The following is a 23,388-nucleotide window of genomic DNA, read 5'->3' as shown; positions in this document are numbered from 1 at the left end:
AGAAATAAAGTAATAAAGTTAGTAAAAGTATTGTGGAGAAACCCAGAGGTTGAAGAGTCAACCTGGGAATTAGAAAGTGATATGAGAGAAAAGTATCCTCATTTGTTTTCTTAGGAGATTCTGAGGACAGAATCCTTTTAAGGGGGGAAGGATGTAATATCCGGGATATATCGTGTAATTATTTTGCTATTAAATAAATATTATGTGTGTTTAGTATCTATTCTGTGAATTAATTGTTAGGTGTTATTTGTATTTGGATATTCAAAAATAATATTAATTGAGTATTTTAATTTTTATATGTCTAAAATAAAATATAGATAATTGTCATATCTTCCAAATTATTTTTATATTGATTTATGGATTCATAAGGATCATATGAAATTTATAAAATCTTTTTCCGGGTATTTAAAATCTATTTTATAAAAACGGGAACCAACCGACGTCACCCGTTGTTACGTTTTTGGAACCCGAAACTCTTCCGAGACTCCTTCCTAACCTAATTGTAATATTCCGAGCATATTCCATGTTTTGACTTTTTCGATCCGGCATACGGTTTGTTCTGCGCGGGTCCCGGCGCAACATTTTCGATACAATATTCGTTTCGGTAAATCAATAAAACCCGTATTTTCGATAAACGGGAGCTTTTTATTAAACTATCCCAATTATCACTTCGTAATACGTGTAATTAGGCGCTGAGACCAAGACCGCAGTACAAATTGTATTGGTTTGGATAATTATCCCGAAAACCGATACCGTTTGGATCAGTTTTTATAAATAAACGTACCGTTTTATATCCGGAATGATCCAACGGGATACTAATTTTCCGTAATTATAAATAGCCTTTTCCCGTATTTTATTTCGTATCAAAATCATTTGCAGATAGTTAATTTTATAATTTTCAGAGAAAAACCCTAATTTCATAAACTGTTCTAAGAATCAAACAGCAAAATGAAGGCGTTACCGATCTCTGTTTTCAAAGCTCGAGTACTCAATCTAAAGGATTTGAAGTGTTCTATCAGATTCTGAACTTCGTTTTACTGCAGAAATCAAGGTTTATTTTCTATACTTTTATTTATTTTCGGATTAATTTTATTAAAAATATGAATTTTTGTTCGGATGATTATTTGTATGATTTGATGATTGCATGTTGTAGAGCTTGTTTTCCTGATGATTTTGATATATTATACGTCTGATTTGGAGTTCAATAACATGTTCAAATTTGAGTTTGATTTTCGAATTTTAAAATTAGGGTTTATAACCCGTATGAATGTTCTTAATTGAAATTTGGGGGTTTCTTATTCTGGAATAGATAGATGTTGCGGTATAGTGGATTGTGTTCTCTGTGAAATTTGCAATTCAGTCGTATAAGTTTCATGAATCAACAGGTCTGTAGAAGAGGGAGTTAGGTTTTAAAGTTTTCGTCGAACTCGCCGGAAACCGGCGAGATTCTTGATCATTTTTCGGCTAACTCCGGGATGATTAGAATGAATTGATGGCATGGTTGTGTTCCTTGTGAAGTATAGATTAAATCTGGAGTTTGTGGTGGTGGGAGGAGGCCGGAGTTGAGTTCTCCGGCGAACCCGACTGTTTTCCGGCGAAGGGCTGGAAAATTGCAGTTTAGTACCCCAACTTTTGAAAACGATGAAGTTCAGTCCCTGAACTTTCCAGAGTTTGCAAAAGTTGGATTCCTGTTTTAAAAATATTCAAAAATCATATTTCCTATTTATTTTATTATAAAAATTCGATTTTAATTTCTGAAAATTCTAAAAATTATTATTTTAATTCCGAAAATTATTTTTAATTCAAAAATAAATCTGAATTAATTAGTTAATTAATTTCAGTTAATTTTTAATTGATTAATTGGTCAATTAATTCGAAAATTAGTTGATTAATTGATTTAATTAAATATTAAATGATTTTAATTAATTATTTAATTAGATTTAATTATTTAAAAATGATTTAAAAATTCCGAAAAATAGTTTCGAGCTTTAAAATATTATTCTAAATTATTTCAAGGCTCGATAATTATTATAAAATTGTTTTGAAGCCAGAATTGGCTAACCGAACCCTGTTTGTTACCCCGAAATTGATCCAACGACCCGTTTTAATTCCGAAAAATATTTTAAAAATCATTTTAAATACCAGAAAACCTATTTATGACCCGAAATGTCTTTATAAAGGATATGTCGTTAATTATGTGGCGTATTATGTGTTATATGTGATATGTTGGTTGACTGTCGGTTTACATATTCGATGTTTAATGGTTGATTACGTAACTTTCAATCCGTTAATCGGATTTGGGCGAAACGAAGGGTAGATAGAAGTATGTGTTGAATAGAATTCTATGAGTTGAATATTGATAAATGCTTATGATATGTGAGCAGAAGAGGCAAGACGTAGGAAAGGGAAACAGGTAGTTGAGGAGTAAAATGGTTGAGATTGGAAGCGAGTGCAGTGTAGTAAGCTAATACCAGGCAAGTGTTCTGAACTTTCTCGAGATATTGTCGTGATTGATATTCCTGTTTTATATTGCAAGTGCTTTGAAGCACTGAACCCTAAACCTTGATTCCAGTTATTGATCTTGAGTGGTAACCTGATTCTTTCTAGACCATTGATTGTTGTATACCCAAACACGAACCACAAATCTACGATACTACTCCACAAATACATACAAACTAAATACCAAACACTGAATTGAATTACTTATATACTCAACCCACTGTATTTTATGCTTTGGAAGCCCAAATCTTTGAAACCCTGAAACGTTAATTCCTTTGCTATCCAATTATTTCATTACCCAGCATCTAAGCTTTGAAATTACCTTATTGATCCGTACAAGGATTGAAACCCTTTCATTGTTAAGCACTCATTGTTGTTAATGATTCTGGTTATTGTTTATTATTGTTCATTCTGTTATTATGTTAGAATTGGATTGTTTTTATAAAATTGTGGACCAGATTCGTGGTCAGACCATATAATGGTCAAGTTAGGCCAATGTGCGCCTTGGATCCAGTAGTTAGAGCAATACTGTGTGCTTTGCTCGGGGTTAGTGTGTGACTGATCAGCAGCCTAACTTTGGTTTTTAAAATATAAGTATAATGTCCAATTCTAAATCATAATCCATTGTTCACTTGATATCATAACCATGTTCAACTGATGATCATTATTCTCAGTTTTGTCATTGTGACTTGCTGAGCTAGTTAGCTCATTTGTGCGATATTGTTTCTGTTCTTTTCCAGTTAAAAAGGAACCGGTTGGTACCGAGGATCCCCAGTCCAGCGCGAGAGCTAGGGGTTCAGGTTGATTGAGCTGAGCTTGTAGGCTTCTTTTGGAATAATTTAAGTCTGTAAAAGTTTGTAATAATGTTTAATACTCAGTTTTGAGCTTGGAATAGTTGGGATTTAAACGTTTGTAATATAATAGTGTGTTTGGCTTGTGTGCATACTTTAACCTGTTGCGGTCCGTGGTGGTTGGTAAGTAGGGTCACTGCATATTATCATTATCTTTATTATTGTTATTAGCGGGTTATAAATAAGGTGTGTGGACCCCAAACTTCTGACCCGGGTTTGGAGGGCGCCACACAAACGATTATGAATGAAACAAACAAGGCAAACCAACGGCTACGATTATGCTTAAATGGAAATTACATTCTAACAGAACATAGCCACATTTCTCGACATTATGTCATTAACCTATTGTAAATTATTTACATTTTGATGACAGTGTGGTACCTCATATCGTTAATGACATTTGGTAAAGGCAACAATACATTTAGAAATTTATAACATCATGACAGCAAGAAGATGAAGCATAAGCGACGATAAGCATAATATTACAAAAGGTTCAAACTGAAATTCAATAATCCCCCGCCACCAAGGCGAAACAGGGATAAAGGTCTATAAAAATAAAATGAAACAACAAAAGATTAAAGTTCCAGAATCAAAGCGGAGGCAAAGCTGATAGTCTTAAACAAAGTACGATAAAAGGAATTACATCATTTGTCCTCTTGGACATCATCTTTGGGCGACTTTGTTTCATTGTCATTCGTACCAGCAAATTCATCCATGGGGAAAGCATCATCGGGAAATGCTTCATTATAGATCCTGACAGTCTCAGGAACGTCCCACGAGCTCCATTCACCTCTGTGGTACTCCAATATCATGTCAACTCTAGTTCACATGATTTGCTGATGCACGACTTTTTCTGTCTCATCACGCATGTCTTTCTCCATTGACTGCACCTTAGAAGCAAATCTTTGAACATCTTTCATAGCCTATAAGTTGGAGAGTGCTAGCTCCTCAGCTGCTTTAATCTTCCCCGCACATTTCTTGTGCTCATCTTCCAAATCTTTGAACTTTTTCATCTCGTACTCGTAAACCTCACGAGCCACCATGACAGTTTGAAGAGTCTACAAGAGAATTACACCATCAATTACATCATCCATCAGACGCTAAGACAAACACAACAATACATTCTGATTTATAAATGATGATAATAAAACTTACATGAAATGAATAACCGGCAGTATCATTCAGAATAGCAGAAACTGGCTTGGCAGACAGAGCTTCCATTGATTGGGGTAGTAACATGTTATTGAGCAGATGGGCAAAAGTTACAGGATCAGCGGCCATATCATATTCTTGGATAGCAAGAAGGACAATGTCATCATGATTAGTTATTGTGACGGGAGGATCAATCCTAACCTTCTTAGAAATAGGGCTATTAATAGGACTCAATATGGAGGGGGCCTTAGAGGAATGGGTCTCGGTTGATTTATCATCACGAGCTCTCTTAGCAAATAAGTCTTTACTGGAAACTATTAAAAGTTTGATAACAGGGGGTTTAAACTCTACAATAAGGAAGAAGGCTTCGATCCATGTTAATATAATTAGAGAAAAATAGAAAGAAAAAAGGAAAAATGTCAAAAAAGAAAGTATTTGACGAATACCTTTGGCGTAAGTTCGTCCAGAGCTTATTTCGAGATCCTTGACACTCTTGGGGCTATCTTGGGACTCGGATGACAAGCTTAAGGCGGAATATGACTATTGGGTCACTGGGAGTGGGAGTTGTTTGCTGTGAGTCCTATTTGCAGCAGATCTTTGCACAAATCTCTTGGAGGCCAAGGCTTTCTGACGCAATTGCGACTTCTTCAAACCAGAAGCAAAATCCTCAACATTCACTTGACCAGCGTTACGAATGGGCCTACCCAAATAATTAGGCCATAGTCTCTCTCCTATGGGCAAAGCACAGATTTTGGCAACAATAGCTTTGGCCTCAGTGTTGTCTTCATCAAAGTCAAAATCGCAGTCTGCCAATACAAAAAAAACAATTGATGACACGGTATTAGCAGGAAACGGATTAAAGAAGGACATAAATTTAATTTGATGCGTTACTACGAACATGAACAACAAAATGGGGAGAAACAATAGAGATATACTAAACAAAAGAGGACATGGATGCCAATAAACGAGAAGTTATAAAGAAGAAGATAAACGCAGGAGTTACTAAGGTAGCAGATTGATTATATGAAGAGTAAACATATGGTAACTGTAATAATGAAGATTGAGAGAATTACCGGTGTTGTTCCAACACTCCAATAAGAAATCAACATCGTCTCCAAGACTAGCCTTATCAACGAAAAAGAAATCTTTCTTCCAATTCCGATCATTAACTATGTCGTTATTGAGAATTAACGGATCGTCTATATCCTTGTTAATAAACCCGACTCGATATCCACCGAATTTCTTCAAGCTACAAGACTGTTTTACCACTTCAACATCGATCCCCAATTTATGCTTCTCCTCAATGGAATCTAGATAAGAAAGGACTCTCCATGCAAAAGGCATGAGTTATCCGGGAGACACTATCAGGATATTTAACACACCAATAACAAATTTGGAAAAGGGAAAAGTGAGCCTGACATCAAAAGGGTAATAATAGAAACATACCAGCCCTCTTTGGAGAAATCAGCACGAACAGAGACGTCTGAAACCACATCGACTACATTGGAATGAAACAGCATCTTGACCTCATCAAACCTTTCAGGTTTGATCTCACTAGGGCGATTGTCTTTAGGATCGAGTATGTTAGTGACTGTTCAATTGGGCTGATCATATGACACATTGGGACTTTCGTCGTTACGGCGACCAGAGTTTTTGCTATGTTTTTTGGTCATGTGTTTTTTGGTCATGATGGAAGAAGAGAAAAAAGAAGATATAATGAAGGCTGAATGGAAGAAGAATGAAAGGCAGATGCGTTGTGTGAAGAGAGTATATAGTAATATGAAGAGTCCTACAAGGAGCTGAAGGGTTTCTTGATAAACGAGCGACCAGTGCATGCATATCAACAATTGGTTCACACGAGTATCAGGGATAGTGACTAATCCACTGCCACACGCTAGATACATTAGTAATAAAATTATCAATTTAAGGAAAGATTTTGTTATTTAAATAATTAAATAACAAAATCTGGGGCTATTGTTGTGTCAAGAATTTTTAGACATGATAAAACTAGGCGACTAACGAGAAGTAATGCGCAGGCAACTAACGTTAAGCAACGCGTAGGCGACTGACGAGAAGCAACGCGAACATCATAAGCGACGACATATGAGGATGTATTGAAGTAAGAAAATAGGAAGACAAAGTCCAACACTACAACATATATTAAGGAAGATAGTTGAGCTAAGTAAGGATGAATTCAACCACGTCTTGAGTCAAGAGAAAAGAGTGGGAAGTTAGAGAAAAAAGGGGGATAAGGCTCCGGTTTGAATTGGGGAAAGAAGAGCAACGAGGAGGGGGAGAATATATATGCGTTGAAGTATGCAGAAGAGAGGGACCAGAGAGAGCTCAAGCACAACATTCACACTCGAATCAAACACATATACACTCCTAAATATCATCACAATTAGAAGAAGTTGAGTTAGAACGATGTTGTCAAAACATGTATGTGATCATTCTGAGATTGTTGTAATCATCTCACAAATACTAGTGAACTTCATATTAGGTTGGGTATCCAATCCCACCCGCGGTTTTTTCCCATTCTTGGGTTTTCCGCGTCACCAATTCTTTGTATTCTTTATTTTTTTGGCTTTCTTTACATTTACTTTACGTAATCCAATAATCTTAGCATTTAACCAATAAATTCCGGTAGAAACATATATGTGTTTAGTTCGAGTGTGAATGTTGTGCTTGAGCTCTCTCCGGTCCCTCTCTTCTACATACTTCAACGCATATATATTCCCCCCCTCCTCGTTGCTCTTCTTTCCCCAATTCAAACCGGAGCCTTATCCCCCCTTTTTTCTCTAACTTCACACTCTTTTCTCTTGACTCAAGACGTGGTTGAATTCATCCTTGCTTTGCTCAACTATCTTCTTTAATATTTGTTGTAGTGTTGGACTTTGTCTTCCTATTTTCTTACTTCAATACATTCTCATCTGTCGTCGCCTATGATGTTCGCGTTGTTTCTCGTCAGTCGCCTACGCATTGCTTAACGTTAGTCGCCTACCCCTTACTTTTCGTCAGTGACCTAGTTTTATCATGTCTAAAAGTTTTTGACACAACATGTACCATATCTAAGTCAAGCTTATAAAAATTATGCCATATAATTATGTATTAGGTATTCGATTAAATAAGGTATATTCAGTATAACATAAATACAATCTTGTATTATTGTATTGGTGCAAACCAAAAGACACGTCTAACATAATACAATGCACAAAATATAGTGTCTAACATGTATTTTGGACTGGACTTGCAATTTAAGGTATTTTAAGCAATATTAGTTTAAAATGAGACGTTTACGTTCGTCTTTATTTAGGAGAATCCACCAAAACTAAAAATAACTTTTTTCCTGGCTTTTTTGTAAATCATAAATGACCTCTAATATATTTTATTCATGTTGCAACAAATAATTTACCTCATTTTTTTAAAGAATACTTCAATTTTCAATATATTTAATTTTACATATAATGTATTATAAAGAATTTAATTGTTACTTTTTTACTATAAAAATAATAAATATTAATTTATCGATGAAATTAGAAATTTAATAAAAAAAATTCTCTTACTAGTATTACCACCCTTATTAATTTAAAGAAAAAATCAGGAAAGTGTTCTAAAATAAAGTCTAACTCGGTCGAGTACTCGTGTTTAAGATATCTGATATGAGTTAAAAGTACTCAGGGTCAAATGAGATTTAACTTTCACATTTTCTATCATTTGATTTATGTTTAACTATATATTATTAAATGTAGTATATAACTATATTATTATTATTATTATTATTATTATATAATAAAATATGATTGATTATTATTGAATTATAAATTATAAATAAAATAAATTTAGTAAATATAAAAAAAATAAAACATCATATCCGATTTACTATTCGAATAATCTCCAAATTTGAAGTAAATCAAATCAAATCAAATCAAATCAGATTTGCATTTTTTAAACCTTCGTGGATATGGTATTAGATAGAAGGTCTTGGAGGTGTTGAATTAGAGTGCTTGATAACTTATGGGACAGATAGATCTTGTTGAGGTGTTAGTAGCATATAGTGTTAGTAACATATAGTATTAGTTTATTCATTTCGTTAATCAACATGGTTGTAAAAATCGGTAATCGGTACTAATCGATTTAAGTACCGATTAGTGATCAATCGGCAAATCAGGGATTAATCGGAGGGATTACTCGGAACAAAAATCGGATATATTTAAATATTTTAATAATATTTAATATATTTACCTTATTTATTATGAAATTTATAATTCAAAAATAATTTATTAATATTAATCGAATTTCAAAAAATAGACCGGCCAAATATTTTTTAAGGATTAATCGGGGATTAATCAAAGATTTTTTTAAAAATCGGGGATTTTTAGAACACTACTTAATGTACTTAATTCTATTATTATTGTATTATGAGTTTCATACATTATTGACACTAATCATTTTTTGGTAGATCGCATGTCTTGTCTTTTTTAGAACAAAGAGTTTTTTGATTTACAAAGTAGAAGCTCTGCGAGTGTTCTTAAATAAGATTGGGTTGAAGATATGAAAAGTGTTTTTATGTGGGATAAGATTAACTACAAACAATCACTATTCGGTATTGCGTATTATATCTTTCAATCGTTATATTTCATATTTACACATATTTATGTGTTCACACACAAGTCGGAAATCTTTCATAAAACAGCATGTCGTTCTTTTGAATGAGGGGAAAACTACATAGATCATAGTGCCACCACAACATGCTTTTGCGGAATATTCCGGGTAGTTCGGTTCGGTTTAAGTAAACACTCTTTCAAATAGTTTTTTTTTTCCGGAACAAACATATTTACTTTCTTCTCCCTCTCGCTCCGTGGGGTGCATTGTGTTTCACTATATAGGCGCCTCTACATACAAACACATTTACTTTCTTTCTTTCTGTTGTTCCATCTTTATTATCAAAATTCTAAATGAATATCTCTATCTAACCTGCTCAGATCTTATTCCACCCCCCGGACATATCCACAAAGGTGTGTATACTATATATGCTTTACACACACTTTGCGAAGGCCTATAACGTGTTTGATTTTTTTGCCAATCATTATTTTCATATTCAACGCCCTCAGATTCGGATCCTAGTTCTTTCTCTTCTTTCCTTTTCATCGATCCGATTGCTTTTTTTATATAACTCTTTATTTAATTTTTATTATTGCTGATTTCATGTGATTTTAATTATTTCAAGTGTTGCATACGCTTTTTTATTTTTCGATATTGCTTGTTTGATAATTTCATTCATTTATGTTATTTTTTTATTATCAGAATCGATTGCGTATTATTATTCCAATTTTAATTGTTTAATTCCGTTAGTGTGGAAATTGAAGTATGCTTATCTAAGCTTGATACTGGTAACAACTTATGCTGACGTTCTTTGTTAAGATAAATGCTTATCAAATGTTGTGAATGTACTTGAGTGCGTAGCTGTTAAGGATGATTTATGGTTTTTAATGATTGATGGATGCTAGCTCTTACGGTTTTCTTGTCCAAGTAGTGAAATTTTGAAATTATATTATCGTTTCTTTGTTACTCTACATAAAAATGTCTTTACTTATATTTATGGCAGTGAGTGATAGTTTGTATTTGTTGAAATTTAGTAACATTTTTGAATTATGTTTTGTTCACCAGGTTTTATATCCGGAAAAAGTAAGCTAGGTGGTTAAGTTATATGGTATGCATAGTTGCCTAAGGTCAGCGATTCCTCAACTTGGGCTTGTCGGAAGAACAGCTGAGCAAATAATTCGATTGAAGGCCATTAGGAGAAGTTTGGATGCAGCTCATAGCCTAGCATTTTTAGGGAACCGTGACTTTAGAACATCAAGAAAGATGATGGTGGATACCGGAGCTACTGCTAGTCAAGGATCCAATGTCAGTATATTGCCAGAAAAGGATGGGGAAGGTGGCTATGCTAGCGGAGGATGGAAGAGGTGGGTGTATTGTCATTTCCTGTGTGACGAACCTCTATACTGTCAATAGATTGTCAGAATTAAACTCCTTAAAGTATCCTGCTATAGTATATAAAACTTTAGTAACCCAGAGCTGGACATGAACTCATTGAACTTCTTTGCTGGCTTGAATTTATATTTGTCCCATATGCCTTTGATGTTTTAACGGTCATTATTGTAATCTCCTTATGTATATTGCAATACAAGTGGCATGACTCGTTGTACGTTAAGAGAATGTTTCAAATGTAGCATCCTGAATTTCTGATTAGATCTCCAATATCATGGTTGGTTACAGAATTTAATAAATTAAAAATGCATATATAGTAATTTACTAATACAGTATTACTTTTTATATATAGAAAATGGGTTACGATGCTATGGAACCCTAGAGCCCATGCTATTCCACATTCTAATGGTTTTATGGATTTAGTGAATGAATAAATGTTATTTCACTGCCTTAGCCATGTATGTGGAAATGCATTTAAAAGTTCTTTGGGCAACATTTAAATGAACATGTCATTAACTAAAACGAGTAGGTAAATGCAGGGTTGTATTTAGTCAGCTGTAATTTAGTAGTCGTGCATGGCTTTATTAGCTTCTTTATAGGATTAATGGTGCTTAATGATCCTAGATAAAAGTAGTAAATGACTGTCTTTGAGTTCATAGTATTAATATATCAATTGAATTAGAAGATCTAGAACTAGAATCTGTTTATCAAAGAATGAAATGAGGGTACTTTCCAACCAGTGGAGATATAGGTTATCTTTTATAGTATTTAATGGAACATGGCTTGTGATATTTGCTCCTTCCTCGGAGAGTCCAAGGACGATGCTAAAATAATTGATGTTCGCCCCTCCCATTCACCAAAACTGTATCTACATATTTATGTAACAGCATAGTATACGAAAGAAATCCATTTATCTCTGTAGCTTCCCTTCCTACCATATATATGCTTTTAATAATGTATCCTTTAAGGTGATTCTACATAATGTTACTCTTTGCTGCAGTGAAGATGGAAAACTGAGCTGCGGGTATTCGAGTTTTAGGGGGAAGCGAGCCAGCATGGAGGATTTCTTCGATCTTAAGACTTCCAAGATTGATGGGCAAACAGTCTGCTTTTTCGGAATATTCGATGGTTAGGTTTTTCATCATCATCTCACATCTAAACTTTTCATATGGCCCATATGTGGTATATATATAATTGAAGAATCTTTGTGTGGCAAGGTTAACATAAAAATCATTACTTTCTACTTTCTAGAAACCATTATTCTAACATATTGTTCCATGTAGGATTAGCCAGATGCCGAAAAATGAGTTACTCCATGTTTAAGATGGGGGTTATGGTATTAAATAGAGTAATAGACACACATGAGACATGTGGCACCGTACCCCCCTTTGAGTCATCAAATAGGGTTATTGAGTAAGCAAACCACATACCGAAGTGTGACTGCAATTGTGTCAGTCTCTAAAACTGTACTGCTTGTCATTATTTATTAGTCTATCGCGGGCAATAACTATTCAGAATTATTCATTGAATATGTATTGCTGGTATATCAGTAGGGGGATTGCGGTTACTTTGACGTGTTGTTTTTACATGTAATGAGATCTAAACAAGTAGATCAATAAAGCAATTGTGGAAATATTGAATTTCGAAGATGTTCGCTATCTTGACAAGTCCTAATCAAGGTAGTATAGCCTATCTTAGTCAACAACTATTGGCATGGGAGAATACTTGTCAATATAGGGTATATATTATTGAAGGCAGCCAATCGGGCGAATGAATTATATAAATTGTGTTGCCCTTCTATCGCTCTTACCACAACTTCTTAACTAGTTAACTGCCTTTCTAAATGGAATTATATATTGTTGAACTGTTTTAACTGGTGCATTCGTTAATTCAGTAGCTTTTAAATTTTAATTTAAATAGTCGGAAAATTCTTATATATCTATTCCTCACATATATTATAAGGTTTTGTTTTCTTATAGGTCACGGAGGTTCACGCGCAGCAGAGTTTCTTAAGGACCATCTCTTTGAGAAACTCATGAAACATCCAGAATTTTTGAAGAACACTAAATTGGCAATAAGTATGTAGCGTTTTTGGCATCCAAATTATATTTACTAATTTTATTACTGCATTTATAATTTTGATCCTGAGGAAGTAGGTCTCAGAGCTCATAATATCTTTTAATACACATGCCATAGCTATGTGGCAGACTATTGCTTACCGAGTTCTTTTTAATTATTATTTTGTTAATCAGGGATTTGTGAACCACCTATATAGATCTTACACATCTAGTGTGACTTACTGCTTGCATGAATGTGCAGGTCAGACATATCAACAGACTGACACAGACTTTTTGGAGTCTGAAAAGGATAATTTTCGTGATGATGGTTCTACTGCTTCAACGGCAGTTCTTGTTGGAAACCATCTTTATGTTGCGAATGTTGGAGATTCGCGAACTGTCATATCTAAGGCAGGGAAAGGTATACCCGTATATGATGCATTATAAAGATTTTCATTGAGATAGTAAAGTACCTTAGGCCTTTGACTTTGTATAGCCCATTTGTAAAGGGTACTATAAGGAATGATTGGTGTTATATGGTGGATGGTAATGGAAACAGCATGTTGGCTTGTCAAAGAGCCAATCCAAACAGGGCCATGAAATCCCAAGCATAAAGAGTACAAAGTTGATTTTTTAAAATTGTATGCTTACAATATCACATAACTTGAGTTAACTTGTTATTATGCCAATCTAATGCCACTTCTTAGTGTGATGGATGATTGCAAAGTCAATATTGGTGCCAAAATTTAGATCTCAATATTGGCTAACAATTGTTGGCATTCCTTTTATGGAATATGGACTATACATGTATGTTGTTTCTCCCCCTCGGTTTTAACTTTGTTGTGGTCTAGAGTTGCTTCTAGTCCTTAATTCGGGATTGGCGTTGTTGGTATTATTTTAGTATTTATTATTTACTATGTTAAAAAGATGTTATCTTGATTAGATGTTAGTTTTATAATTGACATGTTCCTTTATTTTATCATACTAGTTACCAAGTATGTTGGACTAAATTACCTGTTATGCAAATTTAGCTTGCAGAAACTGTGATACATCTACCTTTATTGACCTCTATATATTATTAAAAGAATGTACATGGTTTAAAGCATCACCCAGTTGTTTGGTTCTAGAGACAGAAATAGACATGTTTTGCACAGTCTTTTGTAGCCCTGACTCACGATCATATATTGTTACTATGCTACTTTTCCTTCCCTGCTTGCAAACCAGTAATATATATTATTACTATATTATAATAATCACTATGTGTTTGGTGGACAATGGACAATGACAAAATAGCAATAACAACACTAATCGACGATATAGTCTCGGTTACAGTTCTTAATAGATGTCACACTTTTATGTCTCACAGCAATTCCGCTTTCTGAAGATCACAAACCAAATAGAAGTGATGAGAGGCAAAGGATTGAAAACGCTGGTGGCGTTGTGATGTGGGCAGGTAAAAAATATTTTGTTAGTGGCTTCATTAAAGTATTATTAAGTAGCAAATGAGCACCATTATGTTATATCCTTTTGTGTAAACTAACCAGAGGCTATGCCATTATAAATGTTTGATCAAGTAGTTTTTATATTACGTGGAATTTGTTATTAATTACGGAAACAAAAATTTTGGGTTTGGCAGTGAAAATATTTGATGAAAACAAGCATGCATGCATGTTTTGTGTAATATTGAAGAAGTTGCATATACTTGGTAAAATAATAAACTATTGCCCTTACAATAGAAATCGCCAAAATAACAAAATGGCCAACATCAACTGATGTATTATGTATAAGTAGTACAGAGGTTAATACTTTCACACTCAAATTGATGTTAGTACCATTCTATATAGGTAATACCAAGTCTAAGTTCAATTTCTTGACTTCCTTTCAGGGACATGGAGGGTAGGTGGAGTCTTGGCAATGTCTCGCGCTTTTGGAAATCGCATGCTCAAACAGTTTGTCGTGGCAGAACCTGAGATTCAGGTAAACCTTGAAAAAAAACACATTCCCTTTTCTGTTTTAGTTTTGACTTTATGACAGTTTACTTTGTTATTTTTCTTGTGTGTTGATGGCCTACTAAATTTTGACATCTATTGTGTTATATGAACCTTGATTTTTCGAATTTGGTATATTCTGTTATGTTTTTGTTCTCCCTTATTTTTATTTGGAAAAAAATTTAATTGGCAGTTTGTCAGATAAAGATGGAATACTATATAATTTACAAAATTTATCTTGTACCAGATTATATTTTATCCGCCAGTAGTAAAAACTAACCAAAAACAACAATTGTAAGTACCGTGTAGGCCTAGTAATTAAGTACTTGAAAAGTACAATTTTCCCTTATGTATGCTCTTTTTAAGTTTTTATTTGGCGTGAAGCCTACTGGAACTGTGAATACTATATTGTCAGTCATCATGTCATCACTGCATTAAATATGTAGAATTGTTTTTAGTAAGCATGTCCATTTTTATTCTACTGCGTATCTTTAATTCAACTTTTTTAGTTGTGATATTTGGAAAGATCAGCAAGCAGCTTCACATCTGTACCTATATTTGCGCCTACAAAAGATTCTGACTAGTCTGAAAATTAAGTTAATATTTGACCCAGTTATTGTTAAAACCAGTACATAGCGATCTAGTTTTATTTGTTCATAATCATATATTATCCGTCATCCTGTGATTTACTGCATTAATTGAGTAAACAAATTTAAAGTAAGCATGTTCACTTTTACGTATTTTTTATTCTACTTTTTTACTTGTGATATTTAGAAGATCAGCAAGCAGTTTCACATTTGCACCTAAAAACGATGCTGATCATATGTGAACCCCTAATTGTAAAAATCAGAATAGAGCATTCTAATATTTCTTTGTAATCAACTCATGTGTGATCGTTTACATGTGCTATATTTATGTAAAAGTTTGACCAAGTAGATCATATCTTGCTTACTTCCATTTATGTTCTTAGTTAAGTCTTATTATTCTTTGTCTGTGTTTAGGATCAAGTAATTGATGAAGAATTTGAATTGCTTGTGCTGGCAAGTGATGGACTGTGGGATGTCGTACCAAATGAGGTATTACTGATGTAATGCAAGGCATTTGATGCAAAAGTAATTAAAACCGATACATTGTTTTTTTGGTATAGAATGCTGATACATAATCTTCAAATAAACTGGCTGAGACCCGAGCCAACATGTGCTGTAGTGTATATGCTGGAATTGGCAAAAGAGAATTCAACTTTACATGTGGGATCTATAAGTTATATCGATAACTTGATGACTGCCAACAATGTAGGCATACTCTTGTGCATTAATAGTTTAAGCCTTCAAATGATCATCTTGTATATATAAATATATGGTAGCACTCCATAAAGAACACACTTAAATAAAGAACACGGAAGAACAGCCGCACAGGGCAAACACGTTTTTTTTGCCAAACAAGATTTTTTTTACAGATTACTCAAACAGGAATCAAAGTCCAGAGACCCACACTCATAACAGTCTTAAGAATTTTCTTTGGCGGGGCTTGCAAACTATAACTTCATATCAGACCATTAGATTGTCACCCTATGCACATGCAAATGTTAAATAAACAAATACTGTTACTGTGTCACAGGATGCTGTGTCACTTGCAACAAGTGAAGAAGAACCAGAAGCTGCTGCTAGGAAGTTGACAGAGACTGCTTTTACCCGCGGGAGTGCTGATAATATCACTTGCATTGTGGTAAAGTTTCACCGGAACAAATCAAGCCCAGCTGATCCTAAAAAAGATTGAAATGCCATGGGCTTTCCTTGTTTTGAATCTAAAGAGTTCAAGGTTTTCTCTGCCTGACTGAGGTAGTCAAGAAGACATACCTTGCAGGAGGCTAGGTGATATGTTGGAACTTCTGTTTCACCATTTTGTTTCTTATTTTGCTGTTGCAATGAAGGAACATGAACCTTCAACGTTTTCCCCAGGCCGGTGTATATGTTGATCTATGCCAGTATAAGCATTGCCTGGGCAGTTAGCTTTTAAATTTAATAAGAACATCTGTAGCACATGCATGATGTTTGATTTTGTATTGAACTGTGTTGCTGGGGTGGAACCTAAGGCAACTTGGTGGTTTACCTGTACATGTCCTAAATTAACATATGGAGCATCATTAAGGAGTTTGAAAAAGTTGGGCTTGAAAAAAAGTGTGGGTGTAACTTTACAATGGATGATATTTCATAGACAAAATATTTTCTAGCTGAACAGCGTTTAGTTGCCAATTGCCATGTTGAACACAATGAGATCTAACATGCAAATAATGAGATATAACATGTAAAGTAAAAATTGTATATCTATTCACATTTCATTTTGTCTAAATATTGTTCTAAAAATTGTATATATAACATGTAAAGTAACAATTTACCCAAAAAATTGTTCTAAAGTCTAAACAAGTCATGGCCTAAAGATTAAATTCTAAAATTTACATAAATATATCTATTCACTCTTCATTTTGTAAAATTAATAAACACCAAATTCTTTGTGTATGAATTTAATTGTGTCTTTGGTAGAACTATTATGATATACTAATAATTTGAAAATAAATAACTAATAATTTCTTTCACATAAATTTATTTAGTTTGAATTTGATGAATGTAATTTGTAGAAAAGCTCCCGTTTTTCAAAGCACAAGGATTAATGACTTCATAGTGTATCACTTGGGGTTACTTTCTATATAACTCACAAACCTTTGATATTATTTTTTATAGCACTTTTTATATATTACTTTCACAGTTAATATTTGTGAGTTTATTATATTAATATTTTTCATATAATTTATATTTATACTTTTTGTATATTAGATTAAGGATACTCTTGACTATATCATATTTATTTAAAAGATACTCCGTGATTAAAAAATATAATAAAACAAAAATGAATGAAAATTCAATCAAATGATCGAAAACACACGTCATTCAAAATTACAAAATCACAATTATGGAAAAACCTAATACCTCACAAATAAATAAATAAAATTATAAAATAAATAAGTAATCATATATTAATTATCCATCTTAAACATTTCCATATTATCAAAATAATTCATCAGAAAATATCCAATATAATCATAAATCAATAAACATTCCTATGTGATCGACTGATCACAATAAATAAGTAACAAAAATAATAACCTAACTAGGTATCAATAAACATTTATTTGTTATAGACAGTTAATAAAATCATAATCTGAATAGGTCTAAAATACAAAAATCAAACTTTTAGAAAATATTAATATCAAATATTATCATTTATATATTATTCAAAATCATCATATATCAATAAACATTTATTTGTCATCTATTAACCAAAACTGTATTTGTCATCTATTTGCAGGTTTAAAATATTAAAACCACACTTTTAGAAAATATTAATATCAAATATCATTATTTGTGAAGCATCCAAAATAATCATATATTAATAAACATTCCTTTGTTATCTACTAACCACAGCTGTAAACGTGTAAAATAAGTAGGTTAAAAATACAAAACCACACTTTTAGAAAATATTAATATCAAATATTATCATTTGTGAATATTTTATAATTAATAAGATAGAAAAGAAACCAGAGTTAAATTCTAACCATGGTTAAGAGTTGGGTGAAAATATAAACCCGAGACGCTATATATGCTTGGCTTGTAAAATGTTGATTTCAATCAGATTTATAGTAATTACAAAACGCACTTGAAACGATCTCTCAAGAGGGTTTTGACCAAAATTCAAATAATTTTACAAATTTATGAAGCTCAAGCTCAATTCAATGGTGACGATTTGAATTATTTACCTTTCATTTCTACAAGCGTTACAGGTATATTTAATTTCTTCACTCTTTTTTTTTTGTAATTTTGATTTCTGTGTTTTTTTGCGAATATAATGCATTTTGTTACTGTATCCAAGTGAATGTGTGGATTTGTTTTGGTGAAATTCGACCGTTAGTTGATTTTGTGGTGTTTGAATTTGTTTGCATCTAACGGAGCCAGATTGTGAATTTGAAGTTGTGGTTGTGTTATTTCGAGTTTTCGTGTTTGTTTTCGAGTTTTTGTTTAGGTGAATTGGTTTATGGAGTTTGTTTATGTTGATGATTTGAATCTGTTTGTGATGATAGTTCATTTGTGGTATGCTATATAGACAAGGAAGATTAGGGGAATTTACGTGATTTAGTCAGGTAGTGAATTGTGTTGCGGTGCTGAAGGATTTGGGAATTTGTTTTTCGAGGTTTTTGTTTGATTGGACTAAGAATTTTGTGGTGTTATGTTAAAATTAGGTTACAGAATGCTATGCTGGTTTAGATTCTAATTAGTAAAATTTAATAGTTTTGGGAAGACGAAGTAACACTTAGAGCTCTAGTAAAGGATATTTTTTCCCTTATTTTATCGGATAGTGAATTGTGTTGTAGTCCGGAGGATTTGTGGTTTGGTTTTTTAGGTCATTTTTTATTTTGTGTAAATAAATAAGAAATTCAAGTGGTGTTGTATGTCTAAACTAGTTTATTCAGGGCCATGCTACTTTAGATTTGAATAAGTGAATTGAGATGTCTTTGGAAAAAAGAAGAAATGCTTGAGCTGAGGTAGAAGGTTATGTTGCTTAGATTATAGATTCGCATTCTCAAGTTAGTGACCATTTCCATTTTTGTTGAAAAATTCTAATGTTTACTGACATTTCATTATTTTACCTGAATCAGGTGATGGAAAATTAGTTGGAGTGCTGTGTTAATTGCTGGTAGAATCTGTTACCTATGTATTTTGGGTGTCCCCGTTACCATCCATAGAGTTTAAGCAAATTCTGGTGAAGAATATCTTCGTGTGAAGTCAACCTTGCCTGAAGTCAACATTGCCGATCAGTTCTGAAGGTTATGGAGTGCAATAAAGATGAAGCTGATCGGGCAAAAATTATTGCTGAGAAGAAATTAGAGGACAGAGATTTTGCTGGTGCAAAGAAATTTGCCTTGAAGGCCCAAACTCTGTATCCTCCCCTCGAGGGTATTCCCCAAATGTTAACCACACTTGATGTGTATATTGCAGCAGAGAATAAAATTAGTGGTGAGATGGATTGGTATGGTGTATTAGGCGTAACCCCTTCATCTGATGATGAAACAATTAAGAAGCAGTATAGGAAATTAGCTCTCATGCTTCACCCTGATAAAAATAAGTCTGTTGGTGCTGACGGTGCATTTAAGCTCCTCTCTGAAGCCTGGGGTTTGTTATCTGACAAGGCAAAGAGGTTAGCTTATAATCAGAGGAGGAGTATAAATGGGTTTCAACACAGAGTACCATCTCAAACTGGAAGGCCTTCAGCTGCTCCCAGCGCAAATGGGTCCCATAATGTTACATATAGAGTGCCACATCCAAAGCCAAGAACTCGTAAGAATACTGTTCCGCCGCCAACATCTCGGAGAACAGATACATTTTGGACTATTTGCAACCGGTGCAAGATGCATTATGAGTATCTGAAGGTATACCTCAACCACACCCTCCTTTGCCCCAATTGTCAACAGGCTTTCATGGCTTCAGAAGTGGCACCGCCTGACAATTTTCCCATCTCTTCTGGTCCAAGTTCTGAGCAAACCTATCTGAATACAAGCAAACAACCTTCTAATATTAAAGCAGGTACAAAAACTGCATCAACACCCAATGTCAGGCAAGGAGGTTCAGCAGATCTTAATTTGCACAAACATTCAAATCCTCATCGGGGAACCCACTCCAATGTGGTTAGAACTGGCAAGACTGAGCCTTCCGTCGCTGTGAAAGCTGCAAATGTTGTTCAGCAAGCAAATGAGAGATTAAAGAGAGCCCGTGAAGAGTCACAAGGTATTGGTTTTAAGGAAGAAATGCCCTCTAAGAGAAGAGTAGTAGATGGTAATGGTCAGTACAATAGAGAGAAGGCGCCATTCCAGACGTCTAGAAGTGCTGGACCTGGTAACTTTTCTGGGTTGCATGGGTTTTTTGGCACCAATAGTAGGCCTAATGGCACGAGGGAGTTGACGCTGCTTGAGACCCGAAACATGCTAATGGAGAAGGCCCAAAAAGAGGTCAAGAAGAAATTGAGTGGATGGACCTTCGAGGCTGCTAAGAAGGCTGAAGAGAAAAGGAAGATAGAACAAGCAAAGAAAGAAAAATTGAAAAATGGGACAAAGTTTGAAGACAAGTTCAATGGCGACTCCTCCCCTGCCAAAGATAAACATGCAGAGCATCTCAATAGCACTTCTGCTGATGGTGAAAACGAAAACCATGTAGCAGAGTCAATGGACGTTCCAGATCCCGATTTCCATGATTTTGATATGGATAGGACAGAAAGCTCTTTCGGAGATGGTCAAATCTGGGCTGCTTATGATGATGATGATGGCATGCCGCGATTCTATGCTTTCATTCACAAGGTTATTTCCAGGAAGCCATTCAAAATGAGAATCAGTTGGCTCAATTCGAGAACCAATAGTGAATTTGGTCCAATGGAGTGGGTAGGTTGTGGGTTCTCCAAAAGCTGTGGTGAATTTAGGGTTGGGAAATATGAAATCAACAAATCTTTAAATTCATTTTCACACAAGGCTAAGTGGACGAAGGGCATGCGCGGGGTCCTACAAGTACTGCCCCAAAAGGGAGACATCTGGGCTCTTTACAGAAATTGGTCTAGTGACTGGAACGAACATACCCCTGATGAAGTTATTCACAAATACGACATGGTGGAAGTTTGTGATGACTATATTGAAGAACAAGGCGTGTCTGTAACTCCTCTAGTCAAAGTTGCTGGCTTCAGGACAGTCTTTCATCCACACCGAGATGGTGAGAAGGTAACGAGAATACACAAAGAAGAGATGTTTAGGTTCTCTCATCGGATCCCGCACTACACGCTTACAGGCCATGAAGCTGAAAATGCTCCGAAAGGCTACCTCGAACTGGATCCAGCAGCTACTCCATTGGAGTTTCTTCAAGTGCTTACAAAAGCAGATGGGGAGCCTGCAACCGAGGAAGTTATAGCTGTTGAGGAGAAAAAACTGTATGGTGCCTCAAGAGAAGGTGTGGTTAATAATGTTGGAGGTGCTTTGAAATCTGAGAAAGAGCAGGTGGTCAAAGAATAATGAAGAGACAAAGGAATGGGAGATAGTTGACTGTGCACAGGTACAAAGGAAGCTGCAGTGTAGTTAGTCATCTCGAAGTTCAGTGGAATTTGAAGATTTCTGAGGATACATATGATAGTTGATTTTTTGGGTATACAAACCTGACCATAAAGGAAGGTGCAGTGTACTTAATCGTCTCGAAGTTTAGTAGAATCTGAAGATTTTTGAGGATACATATAACAGTTGATTTTTTGGGTATACAAACCTGACCATAAGTAGACGGAATCAATCTTTTGAGAAGCAGGCAAAATAAAGTTGAAGTTGGTGGATCGGTTTAGAACCTCTGTAAGGCAGATTCCTACCTGTTTTGGAAGTATTTATCTAGCATTTCTAACATAAATGAGTGCTAGCAATTATAACATGTGAGTAGAAGAAGAAGGGTGAACGATTATGTGGCCTGTCAACTGCATTTACTTAAGAAGCAGAACATCTCTCTATATGAAGATTGTTATTTGAATTGGTGCTTGGTTTTTTATATATTGTTATGTTTTGTGGTAGTCAATACTGGCTGTCTTCTGCTGTTAAAATATTATGTAGTGAACTATAATTTCTTGAAGTAGTGAAGATTGAATGAACCTTGCCCGCTCTCGGTAACTCTTCATGTACCTTGCCGCTCCTTGCCGCTGGCAGTAACTCTTCATTTATTAACTCGTCTTTTTTACATGTTATGTTAGATTTTTTTCAAGGCTTTCCTCTCATGTAGTTCATGAGTTCTTGTGTTTAAAGGTTTCATCATCGAATATTTTTAATTTACAAGTGATAATCCTATTTTCATCAAAAACTCAGAAACAACCAAACTTTTGTTTTTTCTGCCGAATCAAAATATTGTTCACATCACTGGATTTGCAACTATGCATATTCTCTCATATTTGTGAAAGAATGCTATTTTTTTTGATAAATAGTTACTTAAAAATTATAAACAGGGACAAGCCCAGCCCATATGATTCAACCATCCTGACTCTGAATATTTTTTTTAGGATAATTGAATTCCGAAACAAACAAAATTATAATCTCTTAAGATAATCATCATTCTTTCTATTGAATAAAGTTAAAGATACATGTTTTTTATATAAAAATTCCCAATAAAAAAATTGAGTATTCGGGAGCCTTTAACCAATGATATGTCCCATTGGTCAGAATCGAGATGGTTCAAGTAACAAAATCTAAAAATACTCTACACCTTTAAAGTGTAAAAGTTTTCTAAATTTTTGTAGATAAGTGCATAATGTTATTTTTTTAGTCATTTGTAAAGTGCAATTATGTTGCAACCACCTCTTTTTATTTATTTTAATATCTGTCATCTTTGGTAAAATATAACCAACTATTTTCAGGTAACAAGCGTCTCCCTTTGAACATAGATGTTGCAGTAAAAACACATACAATATTGGTGCTATTTCTAAGTTAAAAATTTGTTAAATTAAATAGAAAAATGACACACTCCCAAAGAACATGATTATTTAAAATTCTCTGGCTATTAATAGAAAAAAAAATGCTTCAATGATTTTTTATTTAAATTTAACTTTCTACGTAAAAATTGTAAAATTTAGGGAAAAAATGTTGTTATAGTTAATTCAACTCTTGTGTCCTAATAAATTTTGGGATCCTATAAAAAAATATTATTATATGAAATTTGTCAATGATTAATATGAATTTTAAAGAATGAAACGAGTAAAGAATAAAATAAAAAATAAAAATAAAAAAAGGAAAAAGTA

General features: G+C 34.0%; 2 protein-coding genes across 2 annotated transcripts; both read left to right on the top strand.

The window, feature by feature from the left end:
- The first annotated feature begins 9,336 nt into the window (after window positions 1–9,336).
- LOC141708268 (putative protein phosphatase 2C 76) lies at window positions 9,337–16,652 on the top strand. The gene is made up of 9 exons (XM_074511789.1): window positions 9,337–9,517; window positions 10,170–10,468; window positions 11,494–11,621; window positions 12,473–12,571; window positions 12,813–12,971; window positions 13,917–14,003; window positions 14,436–14,527; window positions 15,540–15,614; window positions 16,156–16,652. The coding sequence occupies exons 2-9, from the start codon at window positions 10,215–10,217 to the stop codon at window positions 16,312–16,314; spliced, it is 1,053 nt and encodes a 350-aa protein (XP_074367890.1). The 5' UTR covers window positions 9,337–9,517; window positions 10,170–10,214; the 3' UTR covers window positions 16,315–16,652.
- A 1,576-nt stretch (window positions 16,653–18,228) lies between these two features.
- Window positions 18,229–22,251, top strand: LOC141708267 (uncharacterized). The gene is made up of 2 exons (XM_074511788.1): window positions 18,229–18,373; window positions 19,247–22,251. Exon 2 carries the CDS (start codon window positions 19,418–19,420, stop codon window positions 21,635–21,637), a length of 2,220 nt encoding a protein of 739 aa, XP_074367889.1. The 5' UTR covers window positions 18,229–18,373; window positions 19,247–19,417; the 3' UTR covers window positions 21,638–22,251.
- Window positions 22,252–23,388: the final 1,137 nt, after the last annotated feature.

The sequence above is a fragment of the Apium graveolens genome, chromosome 2, assembly GCF_009905375.1.
Source record: "Apium graveolens cultivar Ventura chromosome 2, ASM990537v1, whole genome shotgun sequence".
Lineage (NCBI taxonomy): Eukaryota > Viridiplantae > Streptophyta > Magnoliopsida > Apiales > Apiaceae > Apium > Apium graveolens.
Note: the sequence above shows the minus strand (reverse complement) of the source record. Positions and strands in the feature narration are given on the sequence as shown.

What these genes read in the sequence shown, in the direction of transcription:
- LOC141708268 (XM_074511789.1), top strand. Translation starts at nt 10,215, where the DNA reads ATGCATAGTTGCCTAAGGTCAGCGATTCCTCAACTTGGGCTTGTCGGA. An exon ending in CTTTTTCGGAATATTCGATG is followed by an intron (nt 11,622 to 12,472) that starts GTTAGGTTTTTC and finishes GTTTTCTTATAG; the next exon opens with GTCACGGAGGTTCACGCGCA. An exon ending in TGGCAGAACCTGAGATTCAG is followed by an intron (nt 14,528 to 15,539) that starts GTAAACCTTGAA and finishes GTCTGTGTTTAG; the next exon opens with GATCAAGTAATTGATGAAGA.
- LOC141708267 (XM_074511788.1), top strand. Translation starts at nt 19,418, where the DNA reads ATGGAGTGCAATAAAGATGAAGCTGATCGGGCAAAAATTATTGCTGAG.